The sequence below is a fragment of the Cicer arietinum genome, chromosome 5, assembly GCF_000331145.2.
Source record: "Cicer arietinum cultivar CDC Frontier isolate Library 1 chromosome 5, Cicar.CDCFrontier_v2.0, whole genome shotgun sequence".
NCBI classification, from domain to species: domain Eukaryota; kingdom Viridiplantae; phylum Streptophyta; class Magnoliopsida; order Fabales; family Fabaceae; genus Cicer; species Cicer arietinum.
The window spans coordinates 76,828,168-76,849,348 of NC_021164.2; the positions used below are offsets into that span (position 1 = coordinate 76,828,168).

The following is a 21,181-nucleotide window of genomic DNA, read 5'->3' on the forward strand; positions in this document are numbered from 1 at the left end:
CAACACAAACTAAATAAAATGCAATACCAATACGAGAATTATGATCCATCTTTTCCCGACCAACATGTGGTTGACCAATACCTTCCAATTTGGGCCAGGTTACCAGCTTTCAAAACTAAACCAGCTTTCATTTGGGCTGAAGACTTAAACAACACAATTTCCACTACCCTCCTAACCTATGAACAACTCAATACCTCAATTGATGTAATCTCAACTCAACTACTCTTTCAACTTCAAAGAAATGACACTGTCCTTATTCTTTGCTCTTCAGGACTTGACCTTGTTAAGGTCATTTTCGGTTGTCAAAGAGCTGCTCTTTTAACTGTCCCTATTGTCCCTCCTCACCCTTCTTTCACCAATGAAAATTACCACCACCTTATAAGAGTCATTTCACAAACTAAACCCAAAGCCGCAATAGCTCACCCCAATTACATTTCAAACATTCAAAATTACATCTCTTCCACAAATCACAACAAAAACAAAAAACTAGCTCAATTGTTACAAACTCTCCACTGGATTTCCATAGAAGATATCAAAAACAGCAACATAAATTCAAATTTTTCTTCATTTTCGTATAGTGGTCGAAAACCAAATGAGGTTTATTTGGTTCAATACACTTCTGGAGCAACTGATATACCAAAACCGGTTCTTGTAACAACAGGTTCAGCTGCTCATAACGTTAGAACAGCAAGAAAAGCTTATGATCTTCACCCAAACAGTACAATTGTTTCGTGGCTACCACAATACCATGATTGTGGTCTCATGTTTCTGTTGCTGACAATTGTATCAGGTGCCACCTGTGTTCTCACTTCACCAACATCGTTCATCAAACGGCCAAGACTCTGGCTTGAACTAATGTCGAAATTTAATGCTACTTGCACCCCCGTTCCTTCTTTCACACTCCCCCTTGTTATCAAACGTGGAGGAATTCACAAAGGAACTTTACCCATTAATCTTTCATCTCTTGAAAACCTTATAATTATCAACGAACCTATTTACAAAGACTCGGTGGTTGATTTTGTTCGAACTTTTTCACCTTTCGGGTTGAAATCTTCGTCTATTTCACCTTCTTATGGATTAGCAGAAAATGGTACTTTTGTTTCAACTTCATGGAGGGTAAAAAACGAACCTTTTTCTAGCTTCGAAGATTTTCCAACTCATAAACAGCTTTTACCAGTTGCGAAACTCGCTTTGAAGAACCGAAATGAAGAACAAGACGAAGACATTGAAATCATGATTGTTAATGAAGAAACACATGAACCTGTTGAAGATGGTGTTGAAGGTGAAATTTGGGTTTGTTCTCCAAGTAATGCTTCTGGTTACCTTGATTACCCTTCTTTAACAAACGAAGTTTTTCATGCAAGAATCAGAAACAGTGTTCGTAGGTGTTTTCTTAGAACAGGTGACAGAGGAATAGTGAAAGGTGAAAAAAGATATCTTTTTGTTGTTGGTAGAATTCAAGATACTATAAAGCTTCAAAATGGTGAAAAAAATGTCATCACTCACCCACATTACATAGAAACTGTTGTTTTTAACAGTTTTCCAAAGTTACTACGAGGTGGTTGTGTTGCAGTTTTTAGTGTTTTAGCGACAGTTTGTGTTGTAGCAGAGATGCAGAGGATTGAAAAAGATGTTGATGAAGGATTATTAAGGAGTATTTGTGAAGGAATTAAGGAAAGTGTTTTGAAGAAAGAGGGTGTTGAAGTTGGTTGGGTTGTTTTGGTTAAGAGTGAATGTGTTCCAAAAACTACTTCTGGGAAATTGCAAAGATGGGTTGCTAAAGAGAAGCTTCTTGGTGGGAAAATGAAGGTTTTGATGGAGATGAGGTTTGGGAAAGATGTTGTCAAGATAAAACATGAGGTTTTGAGAAATTTCGATGTGAAAAAGAATGATGAAATTCGTAGCTCATTGGTCTCACATTTATGAGAACATGAAACGACACTAGACTTGGATATTTCTCTATGGCTTTAGTTTCAGATATGAAACTAGTAAATTTAGTGAATTTTATTTTATTTTATTTATCTTTCTAGCTCTAACAACTTCTACACCATACCATAATGGTAAAAGATCCATACATGATTACAGAGCGTAATAATGCTTGATGAGGATTTCTATAGAACTTTTGAAAAAACAACTTTTTTGGTACAGTTATTATTTGTGTTAATACTAAAATAAATTATCATTAAATAAAATGTAATTTATCTAAAATTTGTGGAAACTAATATATATTGAAATGACATAATAGAAAAAGTATATAGAATAAAACAATAAAAAGTATATAGAACAAAAAAGGGCGGGTTGTGAATTGTGATATATGTATTTTTTTCTTTAAAGTTATAGAAAATTTAGTGTTGTATAAATGTTAAAAATATGAAAAGTTCTAAAAGTAAATTCAGTGTTTTTGAGTTTAAACAAAATAAATAGTTAACTAACCTATAAAATGATTCCAAAGTTTGTTAGTAATAATATAATAATAAATGCTATTTTTTTAATAAAAAATGTATAATAAAAAATTGGAGTAATACTCATTATCAATGAAATAGAGTACTTATAAAAAGCACAAAAGTTTATCTATATATGTATGATTGATGCAAAATATGTTCACATACTCCCCTACATGACTCGTCTATAGAAGAAAGAAAGAAAGAAAAAAAGAGTAAAACATTGTTACTTAGTATAGCTTTGTTGATTTACTTTTTGTTGAATTACAATGAACTTAGTACAAACAAGTATACAAGTATTTCCCATATTGTTAACGGGAAAAATGATAGGTGTTACATACTCATTGCGAGAATGTCACCCTTCATACATAGTTTAAAATATAATGAATTAGGAATGTGATGTTTATGTTACTATTCTATGTTTCAATCATCATCCTCTGAAGCTGCACCTTTAGGTGCCTGTGTGGGTGCTCCTTTAGGTGCCTGTGAGGGTGCTCCTTCAGGTGCATCGTCCTCGTCGTCGTCGTCGTCATCATATGCCATTGCTCCTTTAGGTGACTCACTTGGTGAGCCTTCAGGTGATTCTGTTGGGGCATTTCCTGGTACCTTACGACGATCATCTACATCCTCATCATCGTCTTCTGGTGCCTCTGCAGGTGAATTTGTAGGTGATAGCTCTGGCGTTTGTGTGGGTGCATTTGTTGGTGCTTCAAATGGTGCATATGTTGGTGCAAATTCAGGTGGTTGGCTTGGTTCATTTGATGGTGATTCTGAAGGTGCATATGTTGGTGCTTGTTGAGGTGCCCTTGTAGGAGAGAAAGAATCATCTATGCTTCCTTTGGGTGAATCTACTGGCAAATCTTCTGGAGCACCAACTGGTGAATCTACTGGAACTGCTGCTGGACTTCCCGCATCACTGTTCGCATTGCTGTTTGTAACACCAAATTATTATCATAATCTTCTTCATTTTTGAGTCCCTCAATCATAAAAAAGTTTTTCAAATAGACATTATCTACTTAATATTGGAAGAAGAAAAAGAAAAGAATGGTTGTGATCTTACCCTTCTGAATCTAACCAACCAGCCAAAGAAGCTCCTTCATTATCAGTTTCACCTTCTTCATCACCACCAAAATAATCATTTATAGCAGCTTGACCAGCAGCAGCACCAGAAGCAGCATCAATAGCTTTCTTAGCCTGATCAAATGTTGCAGCAAAATCTCCCCCTCCTACAAGATCTTGCCAACCTCCTTGACCTAAAACCGAACGCAACGGGATCGCAAGCGCAATTAAAAATACAAGAACAAATGTTATCTTTGCCATTTTTTTCTTCTTATTCCTTTCTCTCCAAGAAACGCCTTCACAATCACAATTTATTTATAAACCAACAGAGGTGGCAATGTAGTGAAACTTTGTTTGATTAGAGTTTGTTGTTTTAATATGTAACGTAACAACCTGTTTTAGCGTTGTATAAGGTTGACAAAATTGGGATCTTAGCTTAATACAGATATGTTGATTAAATACCCGCTTCTCACTTTCTAATTTGTTATCTATCTTTGGAAGAAAATAAATCCGTTATATATGCTTTCTAAAATTCTATCCGTTCTAATTTGTTTCCTATGTTTGGAATATTTTCTCCGCTAGTACTATTGCTAAATTCTTAACCAGTTATATATATAGCCATTAGTTGCTGGTGGTTTCTTTTCTCTTTTCTACCATCAATATCATTTTAATGGCAGACCACAATCTAAATTAATAAGCTACATTAAATTTCTAATATCTCGAAACCAACACTAAGTTATTTTGGAAAAATATTTTTTATTTATTAATATATGTTTTAATTTTATTTGTTAATAAAGATGTACAAGACTTTTTTTGAAATGAATAATTTTGCCTATATATCTAGAATTAATAAAAATATCCAAAAATTATTTTATTATTTTCATAAATACATATATATTAATTAGCATTTTACGATCTCTCTATATCTTTCACAAAACTAAAATATATGACAATTTAAAAAAAGTTAAAATACAATGTTTTCACAAAATAAATTGGGCCTAAAATTTCATTTTGACATAAAATATTTGTTACAAATTACATTTGGGTGAAAATAACATGAAATTACTCAAATAATAAATACAGAGCAGTACATTAACATAAATTAATTGAAAAACAGTAGCTCCACAGCTCTATTAGTCTTTGCTTTAACGGATATTCAGATTCCTCATTCGCTTGCTAAAGAAAATGAAACGAGACAGAATATAAGAATTAATAGGGCGAATTCATGCTTATAAAAGAAACTTGATAGAATTAATTATAAATATTAGTGGACAGGTGCATGTGCCAGAAAACTTAGGTAGAACAACAATTGCAGCAGAGGATGATTTATTTAAAAGAAGCCCCTGGGGGACAAAATACATATGTGTATGCATGTTCCAATGATTATAAGCATTTTCAGATCGACGAGTTGATGATAATTAATAATATATATAAGTTTGATGATGGATTGAATTTCACGTGGACCCTTCTTGTTTATAAACAAATTTGAAATTAAAACAAGTAGCTGTGTTTCCCATCTATTACTTTTTCAATTATAAAAATGTAATTAAAGAGTAGCACACTACTATTTTTTTATGAAATGAGTAAGCATGATACAATTGGCAGTGTACTAGACTTTCCAAAAGAATTCTACATCTTTTAGATTAATACTTTCTGAACTTAAATGTAAATAAAAAAAAAAAAGAAAACTATATTTAGCCGAAAAAATAAAATAAAAAATAGTATTATTGTTTTGAAAGCAGTAGTTGTAGTATGACTGTTGTGAAACAGAGCAGAGAAAGTAAAAATGAAAATCCTCTGAAGTTTGAGTCCTCCAATATTGAAGGCATTAGCATTATTATTACCTAATTTGGTGATCGACAAATTGAGTTCCTTTGAAATTGATAGCAGCACCCCCCCTGTAAATGGGTAGTGGGATTTGATCACGCTCTATTCGAGTGACATCTTCCATAAGGATCTCATAGTGCATTTTAACCTCTTTTACTGATTTTCCACCAACAGCGTTTGCCACTTTTTGCCACCGGTTGGGATCTTCTGGACCGTACACCGCAAGAGCATCCTCAAAACGCATGTTCTCTTCTCTTGTCCAACCCATTTTGTTTGAGAAAGATAGTTGTTGATACGAGAAAATATAGCGACTAGTTGTTAGCTCAATGCAAGAGACTTTGGGTTAAGGGAAAATTGTGGTGCTATGATAGTTCCTTAAATAAGGGAGAATCAAACATGTCAAGTGGGGGTGTTTGCAAGTTGCTAATTACTTTTTACGGATTCAAATAAATATTATTCCTCTTTTTTCTTCACACTGCCTCCAAAGGCAGGGGATGCCTAGAGTAAGATCAAGTACCACACTAAATTTCCATTGCACAACTAGCACAGGATTTGTAGGTACGCTAAACCTACAAATTCAGTTCCTCGCTATTAAAATTTGATCGGATAATACACAAACAACTTTAATTTGTGAATCAATGTTAACTATTGAATGATATGTTATGATATAGTTTTATTATTGTTGAAATGTAAAGTATTTAAATTTAATTATATTTCTTTTAAATTAAAAAATATTTTATTTTACGACTTGTAAATCTAACAAAACTCATTCTTTTTTTGATTAATTTGATTTAAATTTAATATAAAAATCACACGTTAAAAATTTAATTCAATCAAAATAAAATTAATTAGTTACAATATCAAATAAATTTTTTTTAGTTAGAGTATCAAACCCAACTCAACTTATACACACCCCTAACTACCGGTGAGATATGTATGACCGTAATTTTTATGTGGTAGCATTTCATGTTGCGGATTGTATAATACAATAAAATGAAATTACATTAAATAGATAGTTGATTTCCCAATGAATAGAATATTCATAATAGTCTTTAAATTTATTAAATTTACAAAAACATAAATTTAAATAAATTGTGTTTATCATTTTAATTTTTAAATATATTTTTAATTAATCTAAAAAAATTGATTTAGCCGTTCACATATTTTCCAAAATGGCTGTTTAGTCACAAAAGAAAAATGAATACTAATAATCAGCATTGATAGCAAGCTAGTCGAAATTCCTTAGAATTTTACAGCCTTGCGATGGTGGGGGATTAGATACCAATTCCCATTTCCCATTGGTACACAAATATATATTCGATAACAATATGAATCTCCAACCAAATAAAGAAAAGTAAGGTAAAAGATATTATGCGTCCTTTCTAGCTAGTGAGATAACTCTAGAATCATTATCTCGTCACTTTTTTTTTGGCAACTTGATGTAATATAACTTTATTTCTCGATGACATCACTATTTTATATCGAGTATGAAATCGAGAATATTGACCAGTGTGATCTGCTTCATTTTCCTCGAGTTACTTTCATTTTTACTCTAAATTAGATTTTGACTAAACTTCTTGTCAACTTTCTTTAAATTTCTTGTTATTTTCAAATATAGTCATTAACATTTCAAACTGTTTTTATTTCCATGTTGTTATTATAATTATACACATCGCATTTTTCGTCACCAAATTCATGCTACTTTGTTCACGTTCATTCTCTCATGCCCAAATTATCACATTTTCATTCATTTCATCCATGTTTTAATAGAGCCTTTGTCAATTCGAATAACTACTCTCCATTTGGTAATTTGACATGAATTTGACAATCAAGCGACTCTATCTTTAGAATATTCGCATTTGTATTGAAGTTTACATTTTAATTTCTCAAGACTCTATACAACATTCAATTTATAATTGTCCTTTGCATTTCTAGAGTGTGTGCTACGTTCAATTTCTTTGCAAAGTGGATTAAGAAATTAATAGTCGAAGTTGTCATTATCTATCAAAATATTTTTTATTAATTAATTATATATTTTTTTTTTATAAATTTTGCGTTAGAAAATATGTCCTGATATAGGATTAAAAATGTATCATCTCTCACAAAATGTATATCAGTGTCGTATCACTAAAACTATTTTGCATATGTAAATATGAGGTGAAAAGTATTCAATGTATTTAGATCTTGAGATGATCGTCTTAAAATTGATATAATAAGTATGAACATTAAATATATATTTACATAGTGACGTGAATCGATATGAGGTTTACTTGCAAGATTACATATTTAATTTCTAAACAATTTTTTATTAATATGTTGCGATTACATATATCTATTTGATACTTTCTAAAATTTGAAACTATTTTGACTAATACTCACAATTTTAATAAATTTAATGATCAATTTGTCTATTATTTTTTTTCTTTTGTAGAACATTTGCCAATATACTTTTACATTATACACTCGATTCATATCTCAAAGGTTCTCTTGAAATTTGAGTGAGATTTTACCCATTCCATTAACAATGGCTTATAAGGTAAGCAATTCGTATACCTTTAATAATATTTGTTCATATCACGTCCGATTAAATATTTTCAATACTATATTCCTAAAACAGTGTGACCTACATAAATTTTATATAACAAGTGAGAAAGTTAGAAATAGAATTTTGTACAAATGTTAGAGCGAGTATTAATAACACAATCTGTTTTATGTCCATTGTCCAATATATTGATTCTGGTTTGGGGGAGACACTATACTCAGCCACTTCTGGCTTCTATTACTAAACAGATTCGGGAGTGGTGGATGATGACATGTTCATGCCAAATGTTCTCTTGAGTTCAAGGCATCACAAATCTATATCTTTTACACAATTCAACTTTAAGAATCTTAATAATTCAATTTGAAAAAAAATGTACTTTTGGATATCTTTTACACGTAGCATTTAATTATGGTTTTTTTTTTACTATAAAAAAAAATAATAAAGTACCACTCATTTTTCACCATTGAAACGAAAAGGGTATTTGTTTTTGTTATGTTTTTCGCTCCGACACAAATCACATCTATTGAGGTGTGTATTTTCTCCCGTTGATTCATTTCAGTATGAATGCGAGTAGATTATAGACAATCTTTTGGATCTCTTCTCATGGTTGAATTGTGACACGATTCTATTGCATTGTATTCTATAATTGAAGATGAATTGCTTGGAACTCTTCCTTGTAAACGTCAAAGATACATTGCAATGTATACTTACAAGACGCATATATCATGTAGTCACGGTGAATAAACGAACAAACGGCGATGACATGTGAGCATGGATAGTGTAATGTTTGAAATTCACGACAATCACACAATTGAGCAGCGGTAACATATGAACACCCGATAGAAATTAGTTTATTTTATATTTTTATTTTTAATTATAATATTTAATTAAATTTTGTTATTTTTATAGACTTTATTTTATTTAAATTTTTAATAATTATAAAAAGTAAAATTTAATTAGATAGTTATCATAAAAATAATTAATATTGTATTTAATTATTTAATTAAAATAATAATTATTTTTAAATAATAAAATATATATTTATTATTATTAAAAATATTAACGAGAAATAATGTGTGGCATTATCTCATATTTATAGATTATAACTACTTGTTAATTAATCAAACTTCTTTGTTTGTGTTTATTAAATAGTACAATTAATAAAGATTCTACAAATAATAAAATAAAATTTATAATTAAAAAAAAAAAAGTCTTTTTGAGAAATTGGTAACTCCACGTCTATTTCTGACTTGCATAAAAATTGAAAATATAAAAGAGGAATTGAGTGGTATTTTTTATACTTAATTTTTTTTTATGGTAAAAACAAAAATTACCTCTAATTATACTAAAAATTAAACTCTTGTATTTTTTGTCAAAAAAGCAAGTATTATATTTAACAACTTTTTACTGATTAACAAAGCATAAATTTTTGAGAAAACAACATAAAGATTAACTTTGATACACTAATCACAATTACTTATGTGTATTAATTTAAAAATAATTATAGTTAAGATTAAATATTTTTAATGATTTGATAATTACAAGTAACTGATAGTCATAAATGGAGGTTGGAAGGGAAGGCAGTTTGCTTGTGTGATTGCACGTTACTCTCGCTCACATGGTCATTGGTCACAAAACACATTGATCCTCTCTCTTGACAGATGACACAAACACATACCTTTTTATACAATTTCTTATATGATTCTTTTCTTTTTATACAACATCAATTTCATATCATCAAATCTGTACATATGGTTGAATCCTTTTGCTAACTTAATAGTATTCACCTCGAATGTAATCACCGAGTCGTTTCAATTCTCCACTTTGCTGCTCCGTCACTGCTCTCACCACATCTACTATTGAAATCATGCCAACTATTTTCCCATCTATAACTGGAACATGTCGAATGCGATTCTCTGAAATGCAAGTAAAGGGTCACGCATTTCTTTACTATTCTATCAATTTATTTTCAATATTGCATAATTAAACACATTTTTTTTTATTAACCCTCAAATTCATAGAGGTTATGAATGACACTCTAATAATCATACAGACACTTAAAATCTTACCTAACATAAGTCTCATTGCTCTTAGAATGTTTGTGTCAGATGTCACAGTTACCAGATCATTCTGTTAGATGTAAGTTTAACCTCATCAATCAAAAGTCGTAACTCAAAATAAGATTGGATTCAACATAATGAAAATTAGAGAGCATATAAAATAACCTCATTAGTCATTATTTGACCAACTTGTGTGTATAAAGGTGATCTTCCTTGTGAAACTATTTTCTTCAAGCAATCTACAGAATCATACATACAGCCAACATAGATTCAATTTAGGGAAATAAGCTGAAAACAGCTTCAAGACATGTTATTAGCTATTTCATTAATTTCTCTTGAATAGTCTTACGAGTGTTAATGCAAATAGATACGCTTAAATAAATCAATTCAAACAGACATTTAACCATTATTTTAAGAGACCTATATATCTTTAAACTACCCATAATTGAGACAAGGAGAGTATGGAAGGAACTACCTACCTCTTTCTGTGACAATGCCTGCTATGTGTTGGCCCCCTGGCTTAAGTACCACCAATGATCCAATATCATTTTCAGCCATCTAAAACATTCTATGTTGTTTAGAAACTTTTTCTAAGTTAAAAATAACAATGAATGAAAGATTTAAAACAAAATGAAACCTTCTTACATTCTTCATTGCATTAATAACAGCATCATCGACTCTGCACCAAAGCCAGGAACCCACTTTTTCTTCCCCCTTTGTCATTAATACCTCTGAAACTGTAACATTCTCCAATCCTTTCTGTTGCATAGGTGGTGGAGAGGATGTGACCCATCCATAGCCAGAAGATATCTTGTTCAAGTTAAAAATTCCATTTCCATGGAATTGTTGAAATATTGCAGCCCTTAGAGGGTTGCGGCGACGTTGCAGAATCCGGTAAATTCCGTGCATTTGTTATTGTTATTATTATTATTATTATTCACTTATCACTTATTCTTGTCCTGATCAATCAAAATTGAAATAAGTGATTGTAATTGGTATTTATATATGGAACATGTTTGTAATTGGTATTTCATCGTTTACTTGGACCGTAGCATGTTTCTGAAGTCTTTTCTTGAGGGAGAATATAAAGAAAGGAACTTACTTTATGGTTGCTTACAAATGGAACTTTCGAACCTTTTGGATGATGAATGTTCTTGCATTCATTCATTTGCCCAACTTTGCACTTAACATGTTACAAATGATTATGTAATGGTTGGTTCAATGAAATTAATCCCCAAAACACGTGGGATAAAATGAATGACTAAAATCACGAATTCTGTAAGGTAAGCTAAGCTTCTAAGCTTCAAAGAGGCTAAGTATATGTTGGGAATTTCTTTCCTGACAAGTAAAAGATATTTATTTCCTCTACAACAAGATATAAGAATGCTTAACAAAGTTTGGTTAAAATATAAATATAAGGAAAGCAGAAAAAAAAGTGATGAGTCAATCTATGGAAAGTCCAAGGTATATATTCTTAGTAAGTATTGTGTATATATAGACAACAATAATCCATCCTATCTTTGTTGTGACACCGGATAAATTACTAACCAAACATTTTCCATGGTAGGGCAAAAAAAGCATCAATTTCATTTTAGAATCCCATGGATATCAGGTTTTTCTTCCACTGGATCACAGTCTCATCCAAAATCAAAATCTCCTTCACCAAAGGCTCCTCCTACCCGAATTTCTGAACCTCAAACAAGTCTAGAGAGCAAAATGATGTTTGCCACTTCCACATCCAACCCTAGTGAAAATAATACTATGAAGGATGATGAAACAAATTTTGTTAATAAAGTGGCCACTGTGAACCCAACAACACAGGTTCCGATGGATGATAAAAAAGTTAGCGTGGTAACTCTGGCGGGTGAAAACAGAGGAGCAACAATGCACGTGGCAGATTCTCAGTCACAGTCAACAAAGAAAAAAGGGTCAATCCACAAGATACATAGAACGAATGAAAAAGAAGAGAAAGAGGAAGGTGGGAAAGCATATGTGAATAGTAACATACAGAGTATGAATAATTCATTCATGTTGCAAGGGTCATTAACGGGAAGAGACCCTGGCGTTCGTGTCATTCTTCCCCAAAAGCATGAGCCTGAGGTTAAACGAGGTTTAGAAAACCGTGGGAATGAAGGAAGCAATGTTAGCAGGGTAGAGAAGTTACCTTATCGACCAACGGTTCGAAGACGGTGTTTGAGAGGACTTATGGTAGAACCAAGTGATTCTGATCCTGATAAACCTCGTCGTCATGGCTGCAAATTCAGTTGCGGAGATGTTAAAAAGGATAACGGGATTCTGTAACTAAATAATAAACACAATACTGTCTATTCAGGATTTTGATTTTTCATGTTGACCGCATCCATACTCTCTATTCTTAATTTTATTTACAATTCATTCATTTATGTTTAGATTCAATATTAAATCCAAAACCACATTTCTCTCCCAAAACTGAATTAATAATCCGTTTCAAATTTTGTTAGAGTTTCATAATCGATTTTTCTTCCAATATGAATTCAAATCTGGATTTATTTAAAAGTTGTATTTTCTTCAAAATAACCGGATTTTCCCATATCCAATCAAATTTTAAGGACCAATTATAAATTCAAACTCATTTTTAACTTAAAAATTTGGTATAAAAAATTGCTTCATTACAATCAAACTGGATTTTGGATGTTGATTTTGCCAGATCAATTTCTCAAGTTTATGCATCCGTGTATAAATGGATAAACCACTATTTTTGGTACCTGAATGATACGACGTCATTTTAATATCTATTCGACCAAAAACTCAAAAAAATCTCATGTATATCTAAACATTTGACACTTTAGTATTTGAGATTAACTTTATTGTTAATTGTGTGACATATACGTCTACGTGGCAATATGATTTATTTATATGTCTCCTAAGTTTATGGATTAAGTTTTATTTTAACAATTTGAACTTTTAAGAAATTGGAAAAGAAATATATGGTTAGAAAATATCAAGAACAAAATGAACAAGATGAAGTTAGTAATTTTTTAATATATCTATTTTTTTTTTAATTTATTGTCATTTTCGTCTCTTGCCTAATCAAATGCATATGTAAGAGAGAGTATGACATATCACGATGTGAGATAGACGTACATGTCATATAATTAACTGAGTTAACAACAAAGTTACATTTCGATACTATTTTAGATTTTTGATTGAATTGGAAACTTAAATTGTTATTTGATTAACTATTTTTATTTTATTATTTTAGCCACCCTACTATATATATATATATATATATAGTAGTAATAAATAATAAAAGAAGATGCCGTTGGCAGGGATCAGCATAGGGAACCACAATACACGCGTCAGCTGAATTTCTCTTGTTAGAAAAGGTGGATGAAAAATATAGGTAGAAGATATGATTATCTTTTTCTTCATAAAAATTATTGATAAGATAAAAGTGGACAAAACAAAATGAAAATCATAAACTATAAGAGAATGATTTAATTAAATCTGTAATTTATAATATTAATAAAAACAGCATACATATAAAAACAAAAATGTCCCCTTATTATTATTATCTATAACTTCCTTACACTACTTCAATTTTATATTTTTCTTTCTATTAGAAAAAACGGATACACAGATATAGAAAAAGCTAGTAATACATAAATCTTATATTGCAATTAAAAAACATCACCCTAATATAACTAAGTAAGTATTTATTGTTGTTAACTTGAATAACATGAGAAAGAGACAATGAAACTAAGCAGAAACGGTTAGAGGTTTTTGAAACCGCGGGAAATTGGTTCCCTGTTTTCAAAGTCTGTGGGTTGCCTGAACCTAAAACCTTAATAAAATAATATTAATTTATCTATTCAAGAATTTGGATTTTTAAATAATTATTCTTTCATGTCCAAACAACAAGCAGGATCTTCGTCGTTATCACACACTCAGTCATATCCAAAACATTTTAGTATGACATGACACCTCGTTGTACATTCATCCCAATAAAAATTTGACAAGAGATAAGAACAAGCAAAGTATAGAGAAGCTAATAGAAGCTTCAATTCGTCGCTACACCAACACTTATATATATTGATTGATATTACACGGTTATCTTCATATTAAGACGCAGGTCAACGATATAGAAATTGAAATAGTGTACCTTTTGTTATCATAAAGAAAAGTAATTCAGCAACAATAATGGGTTCTCTTATGGCAGGATGGGACTCTAACACATTGGATCCTAAATCAGGTACTGAATTAGTTAATTAATTAATTAGTAGTATTATTAGTACAAACTATAAAATAAAAAAATAAAGGCTTTTGATTAATAAAAAAATAAAGGCTTTTGATTTATTGTTTCAGCGTCACTTGAAAGGAATCGATCGCTAACAAAAGAAGAAATTGACGCTTTCTGGAAATCAAAGAAAGAGACAGAGGACCAACACCTCAAAGCAATTTCTAATTTATCAAGGAATATTCAGGTTTCACTTTGAGATTGATATATATCTACGAAAAAATAAACTCTGTTTTGTTTTTGTGCTTAATTAATGAGATATTTAATTTGACAGCCGGGCAAATACGAGGATAATGTGCCTTTGCCTCGCCGCATAAAGGAGTCATTAGGCATGGATGCTGACAATAATTTGGACCAGCTTATTAAGAAAAATCCCTGGTAATTTTTTCATACACAAATCTTAGTTGTTAATTTATTATATCACGAGTGATAACAATACTCATTGTAAACACTCTTTTTAACGTAAATTTTTTTAATTGATTAAAATTTAAATACATCATAACTAATTTGATGTGAGCTCTATCTGATTTATAGTTTGTTGCTACTAAATTGTTACATTTGTTAGATGTTAGTGGAGAGCTGGATTTGTACCTGACAGTCTAGGACTCACAGCTCGGAAATGAATTTTCTCTATTAAAATTCTCTCAATTTTTTTCAATTACAAAATATCTTAACTATCAAATATGAGGAAGAAAAAGATATATTAAATTATTTATATATAAAAATAAAAAAAAGAGGACATTGAGTTTAATGGTTGAGATGTTGCAATTGAGAAAATCATTTCCCTCACAACATGTATTCCAACCACCGAGTCACTGTCACTCCATCTAAATATGTAATATAATTGCACAATATTTAGGCAAATATTGACATGAAAACCTATAATAATTTGGAGTATATAAAGTTCATATATATTAAATTTGTATGGGATTGCATTGGATGAATGCAGGTGGACCAAGAGCAATTGGGCATTTCTGAATGAACCTCCAGTGATAGAAGCTTCTTCCAACAAGTATGCATCACAGTTTCACATAGCCAAATTGAGATCGTCAAAAGATAACCCCGAACATGGAATTAGTGCTTGATACGAATATTATGTCCTATTCCACCCTTTACATACATATCCACCAATGTAATAATTGTTGTGCTTGTATATATGAGCGTTGATTTTAGTTTACCACTTAAAATTAAATGTAATTTTGTTCAAAAAATATTTTTAATATAATCAGGGACTAAACAGAGTAAGTGAAAAAATATTTGATTTAAAAATTTATTCACTCTTCCCTTTTCACATATTTTTGTTAAGTTTTTCACTGTCTTCTTTTCCACATTTTTTACTATGTTTTGGTTCATCAGAATTTTATTTCTTATAATTTTTCTTTTTTCTTTCAAATTTTTTTACAAAAGTGTGGCGGTTTGGAAGCCATCACTAAGATATTTTAAAAATGTGGTCCTTAAAGATCGTATGAACTGCTGCAAAAATTTTGACAAAAAACATACACGTATTGACAGTTTTAACACCCACATGTTTTTTAAGACATAGTTTTTTATTCTAGCAAAATAGAGGCGGTCTATACCACCACAAAGTAAAGACTCCTTTGGTTGCTACAATAAGGTAAAAAATCGATTTTTTTGTACTATTTCATGGTTGTCGCAATTAAAAAAAATATGAGAGCATTTTTAACTATTGCAAGGACTTTTTCTCTATTTTTTTTTTAAAATTGGAGGATGAAAGAAGCTTAAGACACCACTTTTGCTAAAATTGCAAATGGGATATCCCTTTTAACAATGCCCATGCCAATCCCTGAGTCATCAATCTCAATCTCAAATTATTCCTGAAAGTTGAAATTGCAAATATAAGTGGTTTAGTCATGGCATCCTCAAAGGTATCAAAATCGACATGTGTTGCGTTTAATTAGAGGAATGCATCCATTTTTAGCAGCTTTGTCAATTGTTGGGTTTTACAGCTGGCATAGTTTTGAATAAAGTTACGATCAAAATCAGTAAGTCAGAAAATCCCCTAAGTTTCATGATGGATGTAGGGATAATAATGGGTATGATTTAGGTTGAGTACTATAGTACATGTCTTTATATTTGCTATTTAAAAAAAGACTTATACTTATGCTCGTACCTTCTTGAGTATCAATTATACTACATGTACTCTTACCTTAGTTACCTAAGTGTCCGTATCTATATTCATTACTCATGTTTTAATTAAAATAGATCGATAAATAAATAATAATGATATTGTTGTAATTAAATTTAAAAATTATCCAAATAACTTAAATTCAATCATAAAATATTATAAACCAAAATATTTTCCAACTCAAAACATTTCAAATGAACACTCGTTACAATACACATTCAAATATTCATAATAATATTTTATAAAGTTGCAAGTTCTACGACAATATTATTTGAGATCTGTAAAAATAATTGATAGAAAATTACAAGTATAATTATAAAATCACGATTAAAAATACATAACTCTTGGTTATAAAGTCACAATTACTTACCTATTCATCATAATAAAATTCTTAAAAAGTTTGCAAACGTTTATCTTTCAATTATAAATATTGTAAATAGTGTAGTGGTCCAATAATATTAATAGAGGTTAAAACATAAAAGATAACAATTAATTTAACTAAACACTAATATAATAAATAAATAATATATTTATATTGGTGCGAGTGTGGGGCATGATGGATACTATAGTACTTGTACACGCACTCATACCCGCTTAATTTTACAGATAATTACTCGTTCTCGTGCCCTTACTCATTATGCAGGTTTTTACTCTACTCATTGTTGATTTTTTTTTGGAGGGTATACAATGAATCTGAATCTAATTGTCATTTCCACCGAGGTTGGAGTAGGCCTCTGCACCATGGCTACAATCTTCTCTAGGTTTGGTCCCTACAAGTGACATAATATGATTCAAGTGCAACCAGAACATTGGTATTGAACCCTTAATTAGGGGAGTCTCAATATTTTTTTTTATAGTATATCTGAATTTTGATAAATTGTATTTATATATTTAATTTTGTATACTTACTACTCTAAAATATTATATTTACGCCTTATTTCCAAAATAAATATTATTTTTTGAAACTTTTCTCAAATATCATCTCATCTCCACACCCACCACTGTGACAGCTGCTACACCTATCAGACACCACTACCATAGTCCAAAAATTATAATCTTGAATCTTGATGTTATGATATTTTTTATGTTCAGGTTTTGTGATTTAATGAATTATGAACTCAATTTATTTGAAATGGTAGATTTACTTATTTCAGGAACTCATTATCTATTAAGATTTAATTTAATGTTAGAGTTTTAGATTTTAGGAACTCATTAATGATTTTGTGATTTACAATGATACTAATAGATCATTTGTTGGTAAACATTGTGAGATTGATCAACAAATGAGGGTTTTGGCGATTGGTCACATATTGGTGAAAGTCTTATATATCATAAGATAAGCATGAATCATGTTAAAGATATGACAATTTGGTACGAGTTGTGTTCAAATCTAAAAAGGGATCAAACTATTAATAAAACATCTCAAAGACTAATTAAAAAAGAAACATTTGAAAAAAAATGTTTTAAAAAGAATTATTTCAATAGTGAAATTGTTTGCTACACATAACAATGAAATTTTTTTGGGTTTAATTGAAATGTTAGATGAATTTCACTCAATTGTCTATGAGCATCTTACACGTGTTAAAGATGATAACCTCACTTTTATTATCTTTGGCATAACATATAAAATGAGTTAATATTTTATTTGCTTTTACAATTAAAAAATGAAATTGTTAAAAAAATCAAACAAGCAAAATATTTCTAAGTGATATCAGATTGTACTCCTGACGTTAGTCATCAAGAGCAAATGTCTTTGATAATAAGATGTGTTGATATTCTGTCAAATTTTGTTATTATTGTGGAATCTTTTTTAGGATTTTTTATGGGAATGAATTATCTTTGAAGGTAAAATTACTAAAAGAAATCTTGAATCGAGAAAAAATTGAACCAACAGATATATTGAGATTTTTGAAAGACTTAGATTGTTTTTCTAATAAAGTTATTGCTTATAGAATTTGTTGACTATTCATGTGATAATTGCTTATGTAAAAAGAAATTTTTCAAAATTCAAATTGTTGTCTTATTTGCGGTCTACCATGTTACAAGAAAGATTTAATGGATTAGCATTGATAACAATTGAAAATGATTTTTTTGGAGACAATACATTATGAAGACTTGATTGATGAATTTGCTTCAAAAAATATTAGAAGAATGACTCTTTTTAAATAGCAAGAATGTTAATATTAGTTTGATGTTATTTTTAATTTACTTATTTTAATGCATTTAAATAAAATAATTTGAGTTTTTGACATTTCATTTAATAATTTTTAAAATAATTTATAATTTTTAAAATTATATTCTTTTTATTAAAATTTAATTTTTTTTAGATTCGCAGGTAACCTAAAAAATATTAACACAACTCAATGGTTTATTGTACAAAATACATTTGGAGTGCTTTAGATAGAATTGATGCTCAATTAGCCACTAAAATACATTCTTCAAATGATGTGAGTGGTCATCCATGGTCCTACCATACACCAAAATATAATAAAAAAACTAATAAGTAAGGTTCAAATATAACATTCATTGGGGCCTAAAAAGTTGAAGGTGCATACAAAAATAAAATGGCATAACATGGATTTTGTAGCGACCTTGATGAATATGGAAGTAGATTTGTGGATGGCACCAGAATGCATACGGGATCTGGTGACTCAACCAGATATATAATTTGGAAAACTAGGTAGTGAGTGAGTACAGCTCATTGAGGAGCTCATCAATCGTTAAAATGTGGAATCAATCATTTACATTGTTAGCTTTGAAAGCATGGTAGTCAATGCAGCCGGTTGGATAAGCATTTATTGAATGTAATATATGGTCATGTTGGTAAAATCATCATTCAATTTTTAATAGATTGTATTTTTTAACACAGGTGAATTCAACAAAAGTGATATTTATTATGAAACAAAATAAATATTAGTTTTTTTTTTTTTTATAGATACGAGATTCTATTTTTTATTGATAGATGAACTTACTAATTTAAAAAAAAAATTAGAAACTAGTTTATTCATCTTACAATAAGTGATCAATTTAATTATTTGATATCAATTAACAAAATTATATAAGTGAAAGATATAATAATATTTTTATTCAATTATTTTTATCATTATCCTATGTTACAAAATATTAGAAAAAGTAGATTCAAAAATTGATGTATTTTGAAATAAATACATCTTAGCTATTTTGACTCACTTTTCCTTATATCATTATATATTTACTACTGTCTAGAAAATTATATATTTATTATTATAAAGTAATATTATTTTATTCACCATTATTATCGATATATAAAATGAAAGACAATAAATTTAGAATGATTGCGAAGTATTGATTAAATGAGATAACTGGAAAAAAAAATTAATCTTTCTAACACTAGAAAAATTGAAATAGTTAATAGATGAAATGAAGAAAAATGATATTTTTTCATAGAAAATAATGAAAAATACCAACTACATTAGCAAAAATATAGTTAAGATCGACTAAACCAAATAAAAAACTACTATAGAAATTAAAATAAAATTAAAAATATTAGTTAAGAGACTAAAGAGTAATTAAAAAAATTGACAAAATCATTCTGCTCTTTGCTAAAAAATTAGGGTAAAGGGACATTTCTAAACTGTCCAGATACGTTGAACCTGCAAAGTAGTTTTGTTATGATTCATTTTAAAATTAAATCAAACTATTTTCATGTTCACTGTTGAGAATGTTTATAGTCTTGTGCCCTTTGGTTTTAAAGAGATACTAGAAACTGTCCAAATACACTGAACGTGCAAAGCATTTTACTAACCACGTTCTAGAATGTTGCTAGTACTACTGCCTCAATATCCAATCAGAAAAATATAAAATGTCCAAATCAATTAACTTTATTAACTTTTACATCTTTTAGGAAATAGTGAGAGATTATATCCAAGCACTAATATTTAAAAATATTTCAAATCAAGATAAAAAATTATTTAAGTAGAAAATACATCGTAAAAATTATTATTTTTTCATATAAATAGACCAAATAAATAGCTACAATGGTGGACCCATAGTTTATAGATCCACTCATATTTTATAGGTATTTGGATCATAACCAAACTCTAATAATAATTATAAAACACAATTCAGAAATAAAGAAAAGTCATAATCGAGAGAAAACTATATTTGATTGAATTAGTAATGTACAAATTGGGTACATCAAAACTTTGTATAAACTAACAAATTAATAGCTAAGTATCATTAGTAAGTAGTAACTAATTAACGTACTACCTACTCCATCACGCATGAAAAACAAGAAAAAATGTATTTGAAAAATGTGTATATATATTTAATATGAAAATTAGACAACATATACCAAATTTTTTAATATTGCTTTTTATTTAGATTTTATTTTGGATTGAGCATATCTCTAATAATGATAGAATAAATTTTGCAATAATTTTGAATTAAAATATAATTGAAAAAAAAATCTTTAATATAAATTTGGATAAAAGTTCTTTTTATTACTAATATTAATAAAAAGCCAAAATTATCTAGAGCATTGTATTGTATTGGAGCAAACAACAAACATAATTTAAATTCATTTTAAAATAAATCAGCTAAATATATTTTTAGTTCATATAAAATTATGATATTATAAGAAGATTGGTTCTTAAAAATATTATTCATTTTTATTTTTTATTAGAGATTTTAAGTATTCATTTTTTAAAATAAAGATTAAAAATGAATTAAAAAATAATCTAAAAAATTCCAAATTGTTTAGGACGAAATTAGCTGTAAGTTTTTAGTTGGACCATGAAAGATTGCTATCTTCACCAAACCCCACCTTTGAAAGTAGGGGAAATCAGGACA

At 29.4% G+C, this 21,181-nt stretch overlaps 6 protein-coding genes across 6 annotated transcripts; 3 read left to right on the plus strand and 3 right to left on the minus strand.

Moving 5' to 3' along the window:
* Positions 1 to 18: 18 nt before the first annotated feature.
* Positions 19 to 1,926, plus strand: LOC101512319 (uncharacterized). The gene has a single exon (XM_004501070.3). The coding sequence runs from the start codon at positions 19 to 21 to the stop codon at positions 1,924 to 1,926; it is 1,908 nt and encodes a 635-aa protein (XP_004501127.1).
* Positions 1,927 to 2,648: 722 nt separating this feature from the next.
* LOC101502358 (uncharacterized) lies at positions 2,649 to 3,761 on the minus strand. The gene is made up of 2 exons (XM_004500952.4): positions 3,502 to 3,761; positions 2,649 to 3,369 (listed from the first exon to the last, which is right to left on the minus strand). The coding sequence occupies exons 1-2, from the start codon at positions 3,759 to 3,761 to the stop codon at positions 2,865 to 2,867; spliced, it is 765 nt and encodes a 254-aa protein (XP_004501009.1). The 3' UTR covers positions 2,649 to 2,864.
* A 716-nt stretch (positions 3,762 to 4,477) lies between these two features.
* LOC101502028 (protein RADIALIS-like 4) lies at positions 4,478 to 5,690 on the minus strand. Its single transcript, XM_004500951.3, has 2 exons — positions 5,345 to 5,690; positions 4,478 to 4,676 (listed from the first exon to the last, which is right to left on the minus strand). Exons 1-2 carry the CDS (start codon positions 5,593 to 5,595, stop codon positions 4,646 to 4,648), a joined length of 282 nt encoding a protein of 93 aa, XP_004501008.1. The 5' UTR covers positions 5,596 to 5,690; the 3' UTR covers positions 4,478 to 4,645.
* A 3,643-nt stretch (positions 5,691 to 9,333) lies between these two features.
* On the minus strand, positions 9,334 to 10,838 carry LOC101501700 (CBS domain-containing protein CBSX3, mitochondrial). The gene is made up of 5 exons (XM_012715947.3): positions 10,575 to 10,838; positions 10,409 to 10,487; positions 10,095 to 10,168; positions 9,939 to 9,999; positions 9,334 to 9,785 (listed from the first exon to the last, which is right to left on the minus strand). The coding sequence occupies exons 1-5, from the start codon at positions 10,836 to 10,838 to the stop codon at positions 9,643 to 9,645; spliced, it is 621 nt and encodes a 206-aa protein (XP_012571401.1). The 3' UTR covers positions 9,334 to 9,642.
* Positions 10,839 to 11,489: 651 nt separating this feature from the next.
* On the plus strand, positions 11,490 to 12,287 carry LOC101511994 (uncharacterized). Its single transcript, XM_004501069.3, has one exon. It carries the CDS (start codon positions 11,490 to 11,492, stop codon positions 12,228 to 12,230), a length of 741 nt encoding a protein of 246 aa, XP_004501126.1. The 3' UTR covers positions 12,231 to 12,287.
* A 1,644-nt stretch (positions 12,288 to 13,931) lies between these two features.
* LOC101501386 (uncharacterized) lies at positions 13,932 to 15,478 on the plus strand. Its single transcript, XM_004500949.4, has 4 exons — positions 13,932 to 14,160; positions 14,274 to 14,392; positions 14,480 to 14,583; positions 15,155 to 15,478. Exons 1-4 carry the CDS (start codon positions 14,109 to 14,111, stop codon positions 15,288 to 15,290), a joined length of 411 nt encoding a protein of 136 aa, XP_004501006.1. The 5' UTR covers positions 13,932 to 14,108; the 3' UTR covers positions 15,291 to 15,478.
* The last annotated feature ends 5,703 nt before the right edge of the window (positions 15,479 to 21,181 follow it).